Source organism: Pinus tabuliformis, chromosome 1_1 (assembly GCF_031772625.1).
Source record: "Pinus tabuliformis cultivar Carrire ecotype Pingquan chromosome 1_1, CPIR1, whole genome shotgun sequence".
In the NCBI taxonomy this organism is placed as follows: domain Eukaryota; kingdom Viridiplantae; phylum Streptophyta; class Pinopsida; order Pinales; family Pinaceae; genus Pinus; species Pinus tabuliformis.
In genome coordinates, this window is record NC_142297.1 from 209047335 (window position 1) to 209058906 (window position 11572).

At 42.7% G+C, this 11572-nt stretch overlaps 1 protein-coding gene across 1 annotated transcript; it reads right to left on the reverse strand.

Annotated features, from left to right (window-relative positions):
- Window positions 1-3878: 3878 nt before the first annotated feature.
- LOC149212267 (uncharacterized) lies at window positions 3879-11371 on the reverse strand. The gene is made up of 4 exons (XM_089388613.1): window positions 11312-11371; window positions 10991-11216; window positions 5006-5971; window positions 3879-4810 (listed from the first exon to the last, which is right to left on the reverse strand). The coding sequence occupies exons 1-4, from the start codon at window positions 11369-11371 to the stop codon at window positions 3879-3881; spliced, it is 2184 nt and encodes a 727-aa protein (XP_089244739.1).
- Window positions 11372-11572: the final 201 nt, after the last annotated feature.

Below are 11572 nucleotides of genomic sequence, written 5' to 3' on the forward strand. Positions count from 1 at the left end.
CCCTGGGCTATGCGATGGAGCAATTGCGATCGATGGATCAATGATCGGCACACCCAAAAGGGAAGGACCCGTAGCACTGCGATATGCCGATATGCGATCAGTGATGGCACCAAAATGTGACAGTGATGACTTCCTATTGTGATGATCAGATTGACGGATTGGCGTCGGCGATATGAGGTCGCATCACAATATTCCATGGTATATGGAAAGAACCCTTGAGCCGTTGTGATTGCGATTAGCGATTAGGACCCAGACCCGATAAGGATTATAGAGATCTGTATTTTCATATTTTCTATGTATTCCTTTGTATTTTGGTTTTGGCCATGAGACAATGCAACAATGATATTGCGACCAGAGGCGGACCGATAGGGATTATAGGCCCGATTTCATAGATTTTAAAATCTCATCTTTTGGGATTTCTGTGTAGTCCTGTGTATTGAGATTTTTAGACCTCCCGCCTATGCGATTGTGATATGCTGATGAAAGGCGGACCTTATGGGTTTATAGGGGTGATTTCATAGACTTTGAAGTCTAGGATTTCGCGCCCGATAGTGATTTTGCTGTGTATTTCTGTTACGAGCCCGAAATGCGTTATTTCGTGGATTTTGCTCGAAAAGAGGCTGTCAGTTCATTTTCCATTAGGAAACAACCATCATTCCTTATGCCACACTGCAGGCAGGCTTTTCTATAACAGGGGTGCGTTTTGAAGCGCGAAGAGGTAGAGCTGGGAAAAGAATGATTCCTCATGAACGAAGGGATAGAGGAATGGTTGTGGAAGCCACAGAGTCAAAGGATGCCATACAAGAACATAGAGAGCACGAATGACCAAGGGTCGCTGAAGAACAGGCAGCTGAGGGAGTTTCTAGTGTTGCTTGGAGGTCAAGCCAACCATCGATGCACATAGAGGCCGAGAGAGAGAGCTCGGAGAAGCTAGAGCAGAAGAGCCAAAGGAAAGAGCTAGATCTAGAGCTAGAGCGAGAGCTAGAGCCACGAGCCAGAGTGAGAGCTAGAGTCGAGAGCCAGAGCTAGAAAGCCTGAGAGCTGTAGAGCTAGGGATAAGATGGTGTTCTAAGCCCATTGTGTTCTGTGTAAACCAATGGAGTTGAACGTGGAGCTTGTAAAAGAACTTCTTCCATAATCCCGGAGAGCCTAGTCGAGTTGACTAGAGCTCAAGGAGACGTAGCCCAAGAGTTTTGGGTGAACTCCATATTATATTGCTATTATGTGTGATTTCTTGTTGTTGCATTGTATCTGTTACTTTATTTGTTGTTATATGCTTTATATCAGTTCCAGCAAATAAACTTAAAACGAATAAACAGTTTAAAAACAAACATAAGCATACAGCTATTTTCAAGCATTATTAATTTTGCATTTGGTTAACCATAACATCTTGGGAGTATTTAAGCTTTGGAAGTGGGAGAGGTTCTTGTAAGCTTGACAAAAAGCCTTTAGTGCCCCATTTTTGGATCAGCCGTGTTAGCGCTTGAAATTTCACCTCAGGCTGAGAAAGGCAAACTCCAAGGCAACATCAAACCACTTAGCCTCGTAGCTAGCCCTACGGGGCAGGAGAGGGCTCTCTCCGGTATATCTCGGCAAAGATATTCAAAGGGCAGAGATAACCAATAAAGAACACTGATTTTAGTCTAGTAAACTGATAAAAGGTTTGATTTGAGATTTTTAGGATTTTGGTGGAAAATCGGGGAAAGGCAATTTTGGGTGCGGGGATTGGACACAGTTTTTGCAGGGGGTTCTTTGGGGCAAGGTAGGAGACTATATTGATGCCTTTGAAAGAGTCATATGGACAAGAATGACTGGTGAGGAGCTAAGGAGAGCAAGTAAACACCTTGAGTTCTCCTTAAACAGATGAAAACATTGATATTAAGCAAACTTAAAAGCAGAGCATGGCAATCATGAATTCTACTTTAACACTTCATTTGCCTAATTTGCAGAAGGAAAAGTAAGAATATGAATCACATAACAAACTTACAAGTACAAAGAGAAACACACCATCAATACATGTAACCACAGGAATCCAAAAAAGGACTGCAAAACCCTGGTCTTCCTTTAACAAAAATTGCAGAGATACAATGAGTAATACAATAGAAGCTTCTCCCTCAAGAGTCCAACCATGAAAATGACCAAGAAAGTACATAATATAGGCAATCTAACATCTTTCCTTGCCTCTAGGGGTCGAGCTCACTATCCTAGGAGCTGTTTCAACCAATTCCAAACTGAGCACTAAAATCTAGGCAGTCAAAACAACTTGCCTCTATAAGCTAGGAAACCAATTCATTCATTAAATTTTTGCCTATTTCATGAATGAATCTTCTAGAAGAGATAAATAAGTGTCAAAGTATCATAAAATTACATCATTTACATCAAGGAGGATCAAAATCCACTCCAAAAAGTCAAGCCTAGTCAAAACTGCATTTTGCTGAGCTGTAGGTGCATTTCTGTGAAAATTGCCCAACGCGTAGCGCCCTGATTCTGAACGTGTAGCACGCCTTTGGAGCAACTTTTGAGGCACGTCCAGGTGTCCAAATGAGGAAAAAGTGGGCTTGTTGGAAAGTTCTGGATGTCTACTTTCCAACCCAAGTGGAAATTCTGAATTTGGTGTCCATTGTCCCCTCCAAAATTGCAATCTCCCAAGACTGCTTCCTGTGTGTCAAAAAAGTGGTAGAAAGTCATTTTTTGCATGTTTTTTGACCTTCTGGAGGCTCAAAACTTGGTGAAATTTCTTGGCAACTACTGAGCAAGTGTATTTTTGCATGACAAATCCAAAAATGTTGAGTTTTCCTGAAATGGAGTTGCCCATCTTAAGGGTCGCGCGCGGCGCGCTACGCGTTGAGGGCAAAAACCTGTGTTTGGCACAAAAAATTCACAATTGACAAAATTTTCTCCAAATTTCTTGAAATTTGGGCTGGGAGTTCCCAATCAAGTACCATGCTCAGTAAAAGAGGCTTTGGCCAAAATTTGGAGTGGATCGGGCCTTTTCTGTCGTTTTAGTGCCTTGGCCAACCTCCTTGGATCTGCCGATTGTAATTTTGACATTTCTCTAAAACCATGACACCTGTGCAAAAAGTGAAGGAGGTTTTTCTTCTTTGGCATGTTGTGGACAAAAACCTCTCTCAGTTTTCCAAAATTCATCTTTGATTGCTCTGAAACATCTTTTGAATGAAACTTATCCCAATGTGTGAAACAAGGAAGTTTGTCGAAATGAAGCGAAATGAAGGGGATAAGAGGCTTCTAAATTCTTGGGGAAATTTTTGGAAGTAGGGAGGGATGTTAGGAAGCAGGGGAAAGTGGAATCGCAGAGATCGAGGGAGGGGAAGGGGTCCAAAAGGGCAAAACATAGGCCCAACCTAGAAAATTGCCAAGTTGTAGCAAGAAACTAGGGTTTGTGCGAAAATGAGGAATTTGGCGGATCTAAGGGATGTGAAGCATTTAATAAGGTACTTTAAGGATAGGGGAAGGCGTATGAACATCTGGATACAAGTTTTGCTAATGATTTGGCCATCCAAGAGAAATTAGCTTTCAAAACCCTAGTAGAGGGAAATGACCTTGCCTAGGCGCAACTGAAGCATGAACAAGGTGTAAAATGACTCATGAGACACTCACATGATAATGAGAACCCTATGAAAGATGATAGACTCAGCGGAATGATGACATGGATTGGCATTTGGGAAATTTTGAAAGGAGTGAAAGCAAACCCTAGACCTAATGCCTAGTGACCAAATTTTGCTTGAAGACTCACTGAAATGACAAAATTTGACCTTGACACTCTGAGACCACTTTGTAAGAGCATATTTGATCACTGGAGGAAGGCTGGAAAGACTGACACTAACAAGCCGCCCACCCAGAAAAAGGCCTCTATGCTCCTACTCTGAGATCTTACTGTAAAAACGATCCACCAACCACATCCAATCATTAATCTTGTAGTTATTGGGTTTGATATGAAAACCCAGATATTTCATACCCCCCTCAATGCTATTAGCATCCACCCCAAATAAATCCTTGATATATGCTATGTCCTCCTCATCACCCCGGTCGTATAAAATAATGGATTTCTGATGATTCATAAAAAGACCCGTGGCATTCCCAAACTTGAAGAAAATGTGGTGTAGCGCCAGCCATGCAAATCTAGTAATCATGCCCATAATGAGAACATCATCAACAAAAAAATTGTGTGAGATCTGAATGTTTCGTCCCAAATAGAGAGCCTGAAATTCTCCCACCACCACAACCTGTTTGATATGCAAGCTAAGTCCATCCATAGCCAAGATAAATAATAACGGAGATAGAGAACACCCTTGTCTCAATCCTCGGCCCGCCCCAAAATACCGAGTGGGATAACCATTGATGATCACAACATATCTAACATTTGAAACACATGCCATGATCCATTCAATGTTCCTAGGGTGTAGTCCAATTTTATGCAAGACCAGCCACAGATAGCCCCAGTCCAGGTAGTCATATGCCTTCTGCAAGTCAACCTTCATGACTGCCGCATTCATCTTTTTTGTATGTATGGTGTGTAAGCACTCCTGTGCAGTAGCCACTGCATCATGTATTTGTCTATCTTGCAAAAAGCCAAATTGCTCAGAAGATATGAATTTGGACAAAATATGCTTGATCCTGTGAGCAATAATCTTGGAGATTAATTTATAGATGAGATTGCACAGAGAAATGGGTTGGTAATCCATGAAGGACCCAGTGAGCTGCTGCTTGGGGATGAGGGATATGTAAGTAGAATTGATATGCGGGTGTATGAAACCCAAAAGGCGAGATTCTTTGACCATCGCCAGTAAGTCTGCATGCATAATATCAAAGAAATGAATAAATAGCTCAACGGTCCATCCATCTGATCCTAGGCATTTGTCCCTTTTAAATGATCTGAGTACCTCCAGTACTTCTTCCTTTGTAACACATTTATATAGTGCGTCATTTGAGTCACTGTCAAACATAGTGGGATATAAACCCACTCCCCAGATCTAGTCCTCAATACAATCAGCCTCCCTGCTCTTGTATGCCCTTTCAAAATGGTTGACCACCTCCCTTTGAATGTCATGTAGTGTGTGAATCAGGTTTCCTTCAGAGTCCTTCATATCCCAGATGGTGTTAATCTTCCTTCTATGGCTCACATATCTATGGAAGAATTTTGTATTTTGATCCCCCTCTTGTATCCATAGTGCCCTGCTCTTTAATCGCCATGTAACCTCCTGGATGTGCAGGAGAGTTTGTCTTTTTTCTTCCAGCAACCTGATGGATGTCAACAACTCCCTGGAAGGGTGTCCTGATTGTAGTTGCAGGCCTAATCTATCTAATTCATTCGAGATGTCCTTGAGGTCCTTATTCATTTGGTTTTTCTTATTTTGTTCCCATATTTTAACCACCACCTTAAGGGCATGTAGTTTCTCCAAAATCACTACCATGGGAGATTCCTCTTTTTCCCTAAATTGTGACCAGAAATCCTTTACAAGTGTGTCAAAATCTGGGTCCTCCAACCACACCCAATTAAATTTAAATGGCACACCCATTCTGAGATCATCCCTGTTCCATTTCAAGATAATGGGCATGTGGTCAGATATAAAGGAGTTGATGATCCCAGAGTGGATCAAGCCCAACCTCTCAATCAGATGCTCATGTAAAAGAAATATATCCAGTCGCTTAGCAATATGCATGTCACCTATCCTACCATTATCCCATGTAGGAGCTAGTTGAGGAGGGCGAATGTCCACCAGGTTATAGTCTCCAATGATGTCTTTGAGCTGGTCCGCAATAGGATCCAATCTACATGACCTCCCCCATATCTCATCCAGTCCAATAGTGAGATTAAGATCCCCCGCCAATAAGAGAGAGTCCAGTTCGAAGATCCCTGAATCCACCAATTTATCCCAAAAATAGGTCCTGTCCCTATAGGGGGCATAAATATTGAGAATGTGAATGCGCCCCAGGAGACCTCTGATCTTTCCTGCTAATAGAATACCAACAAAACAAGAGTAAGCCTTAAATAATACCCACCTCGGGTTTCATAGTGCAACTAAACCCCCAGAAAGTCCACAGGAGTCCATAGCCACAATGTGCCATTCAGGAAGCATTTTCCTAAAATATGTCACCACATGTCGGGCAGAGTGCATAGATTCCTGGAGAAGTATAATATAGGATTTGGACATGTGAAATAGGTCTTTGAGGGCAAGAAATTTATGTACGACCCCCAATCCGTGAATATTCATAGAAAGGAAAAGATTCATGTTGCCCCCAGGAAGGGCGCATTTTCTCTAAGGGCCCTTGGGTTGTCAGGCAATGCAATCAAAATATCAATGAGTGTGTGTGAGTTAGATGGACTGAAGGGGAGTGTTCAAGGACGACCCCGGAAATGTCGATTATCCCTACCGTGAGTCCGACAGATTGTGATATTTCCGGCCGAGGTAGGGCTGATATGGGGTGATGAGGGTTGGCGAGGCTTGTGGATTGTGAGGGTGCAGAGGTCCAAAGTATTTTTATTAAGTAAGAGGTCAATATCACTGTCAACAAAGTTCCTGGGAGAGGATACGGGAGAGGTCGGCGATTGAGAGTGAGGGTTTGTCACTGGGGAAGCAAGTGAATGAAGTGGGGGGGATAATAGTAGGTAATATGGCCTGGAGAAATGGCGTCATGTTGTGCCATCAATGGGGGAGGGGTCAGCCCAAAAATAGGCAGGTCGCTGCAAGGTGGAAGATTTCCCATATCCGATGGAATAAAGGTCATGTCATCGATAGTGGGAGACACGGTTTCGTCGGTCGTCTAGGGAGATGAAGGAACCTCAATTGGGGAGGAAATATTTTGATTTAAAGGATTATTATCAGAGGAGAGGTAAGAAAAAAGACAAGAAGGAGTACCTGAGGGGTATTGCTTCCATCCCACATCCAAACCAACCATTCGGTTGCCACCAGAGAGAATATCCCGTCTTGCAACCAAATTCGTCGACCCATGCAATGGCCTTACATGGGGGAGTCGACATCCCCCTAGTCTATGCGGGCATTGTGCCATGAGGTGGCCAGTATGATGACATATAAGGCATCTGAAAGGGACTCCCCAGAAATCCAAGTGTTGCAGTAAATGTGTAAATTCCTAGTGCAGCTCAATGTGGTTCGGGAAACCACCCATATACTTCTTCTCAATCAGGATCCAAGAAATCCACTTATCCCTTGCCCCCAGACAATAAGGGTCAACATAGACAAATTTTCCTATAGCATTACCAATATCCATAAATACTTGTTGCATCCAGAATTCAATCGGTAATCCAGGTAGCTTGACCCAGGTTAGTCTATTCTTGGGCATTTCCTTCAGTGGGTTGAAACCAATATACCATGGGTGTAAAGCCAAGAAACCTCAACCCCTAATCCATGGAAAACCCTTTATCCTTTCCAAATATTCTTGGCTCAGGAAGTGAAAACTATACCACCCATTCATCAGTTTGACCACTGTGGGCATATATCCCAGTAGGGTCTTCCACTTAGTTTCAACCCAGCAATGTATCTCCTCCTGCTTTAACTCAATGAAGTGTCATCTACCAACGAGTGCTCGTTTCTGTAGACTGTGTATGCGATCGATCAATACGTTGTGATTGAAACTCGGAATAGGCACCACGGTGGTGATATCTACAACACGTTTATTAGGCCTCTGTCGCAGCATGATCCCAATGATATCAGGGAATTGCATGCGTGCCACCTGGAGGGTCGCCAAACAACCTTGTCACATTCCTTGTGTCAATTTCATTGGGCCCACTACCCATGCCATCCACGCGGCCACCAGAGTGATTCCATTCCACCTCCAACGTGGCCCTAATATAAGCCTCATGGGCCGACGTGTCAGATGCAAGAGGGTCGGAGAAAGTCATAATATGACAGTAAAAAGGGGATTAAAGGAAGTAATAATAAGCGGTCCGCATACCAACCCTTGGTAGGCAGGGAGTGCAATCCACCCTTAAATGCTCTAATTAAACTAGTAGGTCAACAACCGGTAGGTCTGCCCAGTCCGTGCGATTAGGTGATAAAAAAAACCACAGCCATCAGTACCAGTACAAAAGCCTCACGCCACATCACACCTGCATGCCCACATATCAAGATCCCCACCGCTGGATCACAGCCCGAAAAGGAAAAAGGATAGACTTAGAATATAAAAGTATGCTTTTTGCCCGATCGAATGACTCGTAGGCACAACAGTGAATGGTAATCCGTGTACAGTCCACTGAGTGTCACTGGACAAGAATAAATAGATTGTGACTCGTCTTGAGGTTGAGATGTGGAGCCAATGACATCAGGGGCATCCGAGCCAAAAATTTTAAAGTTCAATCAGTTTTCGATCTGTCAACCCCGGAGAAAATATCCAGCAAAAAACGACCACCCCAAGCCCCTTGAACACCAATCCAAACCCGTAATAGGAAGAGTAACAAAGAATGACCCTATCAGTGTATACACAGTGTACTCCTTAACCCTCATACCAAAATCTTTGCAAGATCTGGAAATAATGAAAGCATCCACCCACGAGTGCTAGAGGGTAGTATAATTAGTAGAACCCAGGCAGGATCCCTCACCCGTGAAGGAAGAAGGAAAACAAGTTCAAGTATATCAGCTCAAATAGACATGTGGCCTCATGTGAAAGTGAGAGAAATGATCTTGAATCATACAGACAAGAATATAGATTGCTATGAAAAAAATAAACACACTGTACACTATCTCAGAGTGAATGAAATGTATTATGCCTATAAGTAAATAAACAGAAAGGCACTCAGGTATATTACACGTACCCGTAAGACACCAATATGCCCCCTCCTTAAACCAAACTGATCGTGGAAAAATGCATTTGATAGCAATCCCCCAAAAACCATCCTATGGTGCACCTTGTTGGTGTACATGCACCTATATTAGCTCCAGTTGTTGGTGTACATGCACTTATATTAGCTGTGTTGGTGTACATGCACCTAGATTAGCTCCAGTTAACTTATTGCTTGCATGTGGCACATGTACACATTAACATAAGATAAAGCACACTTAGCTTTAGTTATTGCATGTACAACTAGGTTTAACTTAGTTGCTTTTATGTATTTATTCCAAAAACTAATATTGTAGAATCAATTTTCATTCTTTTCTCAATTCTTGCTCGCTTCCTTCCTTCTCTTGCAAGCTTGTTTATTGTTTTTCAGATCTAGATCTGTGTATCTCAAAAATCTTACATGGTATCAGAGCACAGGGATTTGTAATCAGTGCACAAGCAATTTTATTTGCAGATTCAGAAGATTGAAGCAACAACAAAGAATGGAATCTAAATTGGAGTTTCCACAATCGGCAATTCTCACTCCATATAATTATTTCGAATGGAAGCCAAAGATTCAACTTCATCTCAGAAGTAGAGGCTTATTTCGAATAACCATGGAAACGGAAGTTGAACCAACATCGGCAATGGAGAAAACAAGATATTTCAATCGCATGGATGAGGCCTTCGGCATCCTATGTTTATCTATTTCTCCGGAACTGCTATTTCATGTTGAATCATGTTCAACTCCAAATGAAGTATGGAAAAAATTGGAAGGATTGTTTGGAAAACAGGATGAAATGCAAGGTCACATTCTCAAAAATGAGTTAAACTCATTAGATCCGAGAAACTTTGAGAACATTCAAGATTTTTTCACAAGGTATAAAGCGTTGTTGGTTCTGCTGAAAGGATGCGGGATTGACAAATCCAAGCAAGAAAATCAGTTGATTCTTTCCATTTTATCAAAACTTGGTCCAGAGTATGCAGTATTCGTCTCTACATTCCACAGTCAGATCTGCAACTGGTGCAGATTGGAAGATGCCCTCACTGGATTCTTTTATTCAGTCTTTGATGCATGAGCAAGATAAACTCATCAAAATGGGCACACTTAAAAATTCCAAAGCGCATGCACTTATTGTGCATGCAAATGGAAAGGCAAATTCCAAAGACCATCAGAAAGGAAAAGGGAAGAAGGATCCTGATCCAAGAAAGGGAGGACATCCCAAACCCCCTGATGGATCATCTGGCTCAAAGGAAAGGAAAGGAACGAAAGGGCAATCAATGTGCAATTATTGCCACCGTGGTTTTCATCCTGAATCTGCATGCATGAAGAAGACTATAGATCTTATGGCGCAGACACTCCAGCAACACAATCTTGGAGACCACATTCCTGAGAATGCTAAGAAGAAGTCTGGAGAAAAAGCACCAGATCCAAGAGGTAACGGGCATGCTTTGATTGCTCTTCATTCTGCACCACAAGAATGGATCATCAATTCAGGAGCTTCACATCATATGGCTTCTTCAAATGAATCCTTTTCTTCTCTACATGCATACTCAGGTCCTCCCATTATCATGGGGGATAATTCTGCAGTTGCAGCAATTGGACAAGGAAGAGTGCAATTCGAAGATGGAAGTTTTGAAAACGTCTTGCATATTCCAAGGCTTTCTGTGAATCTTCTCTCAGTGTATCAGATGACACACACAGGCAGCGGAAGGAAAGTGGAATTTACCCCAGATTCCGTGAGCATTTATGACATGCAAACCAATTTGAAGATTGCATCTGGCAAGGTAAATGATCAATCTCGTCTGTATACATTTTCTGATTTTGTTCCTCAATCAGATTCTATTTTGCTACTTACACATGCAAATGAAGAAAGTAGGATTTGGCACGAGAGATTTGGGCACTTGAATTTCAGATATATGCAACAGCTTAGTAAGCAAGGGATGGTCAAAGGATTGCCAACCATTGAATTTTCAGATGGTGTTTGTAATGGCTGTGCTCTTGGAAAGCATCCACAAGAAAAATTCGAGAAGGGGCATGCATGGAGAGCCTCTTCATGTATCTGGCAAGACAATTCTCTTGTTGGTGACAGAATAAGAGCCAAAGGAAACGTCTTCCGCCCCGCACAGGGGCGCGGTGGCGGGTTGCTCCTCAATATGCCAGTTATAATAGGAAAACAGAATGCAGCCGTCTTACCGGACCCGGTCTGGGCGCACGCCATTAAATCTCGGCCAGCTAACGAAATAGGTATTGCATATTTCTGCACAGGAGTCGGCTTTGCAAACTTACACCTTTTGATATTCAGATTTAGGGCCTCTCCTAAATCAATTTCAGCAAAAGTATTCACAGGAGGAGGTACATGGCCTCCGCTTGTCTCCACAGGAATGTCTTCGTATGCATCAAAGTTTATACCCGTATTCACCTGGTCAAAGACGTCGTCAACTTTCAAGTCTTTGGCGAAGGGGTCTACTTCGCGTTCACGAGAGCCACCAAAACGAGCGTTGGAGGTAGTATTACCCCACCCGCGTCCTCCCGATGCACCCCATGAGGGTTTTTCGCCCCAGACCGGCTTCTCATCCCAGCCTAGAGACTTTTCAGTTTTTTCACTCGGGGTGAAGGACACGACTGCCTAGCAGTTGTCTTTTCTCTACTTTTGCATTATATTTTGAGGGGGGGTTTTCTTCCCACTGGGTTTTCCCTCTTTCCTCCTTTTTATGCATTGTATATGGGTACCTAAAATGGTCGTGTTGCCGGGACTCATTCATTTTGCATCACACT

Bases quoted from the DNA above. Each gene is read 5' to 3' on its own strand.
- LOC149212267 (XM_089388613.1), bottom strand. From the start codon at position 11,371: ATGAGAAGCCGGTCTGGGGCGAAAAACCCTCATGGGGTGCATCGGGAG. The intron at 5,972-10,990 runs GTAAGACGGCTG...TTCTATTAGCAG, and splicing joins GTGCGCCCAGACCGGGTCCG to GAAAGATCAGAGGTCTCCTG. The intron at 4,811-5,005 runs GTATTGAGGACT...TTATGCATGCAG, and splicing joins CAAGAGCAGGGAGGCTGATT to ACTTACTGGCGATGGTCAAA.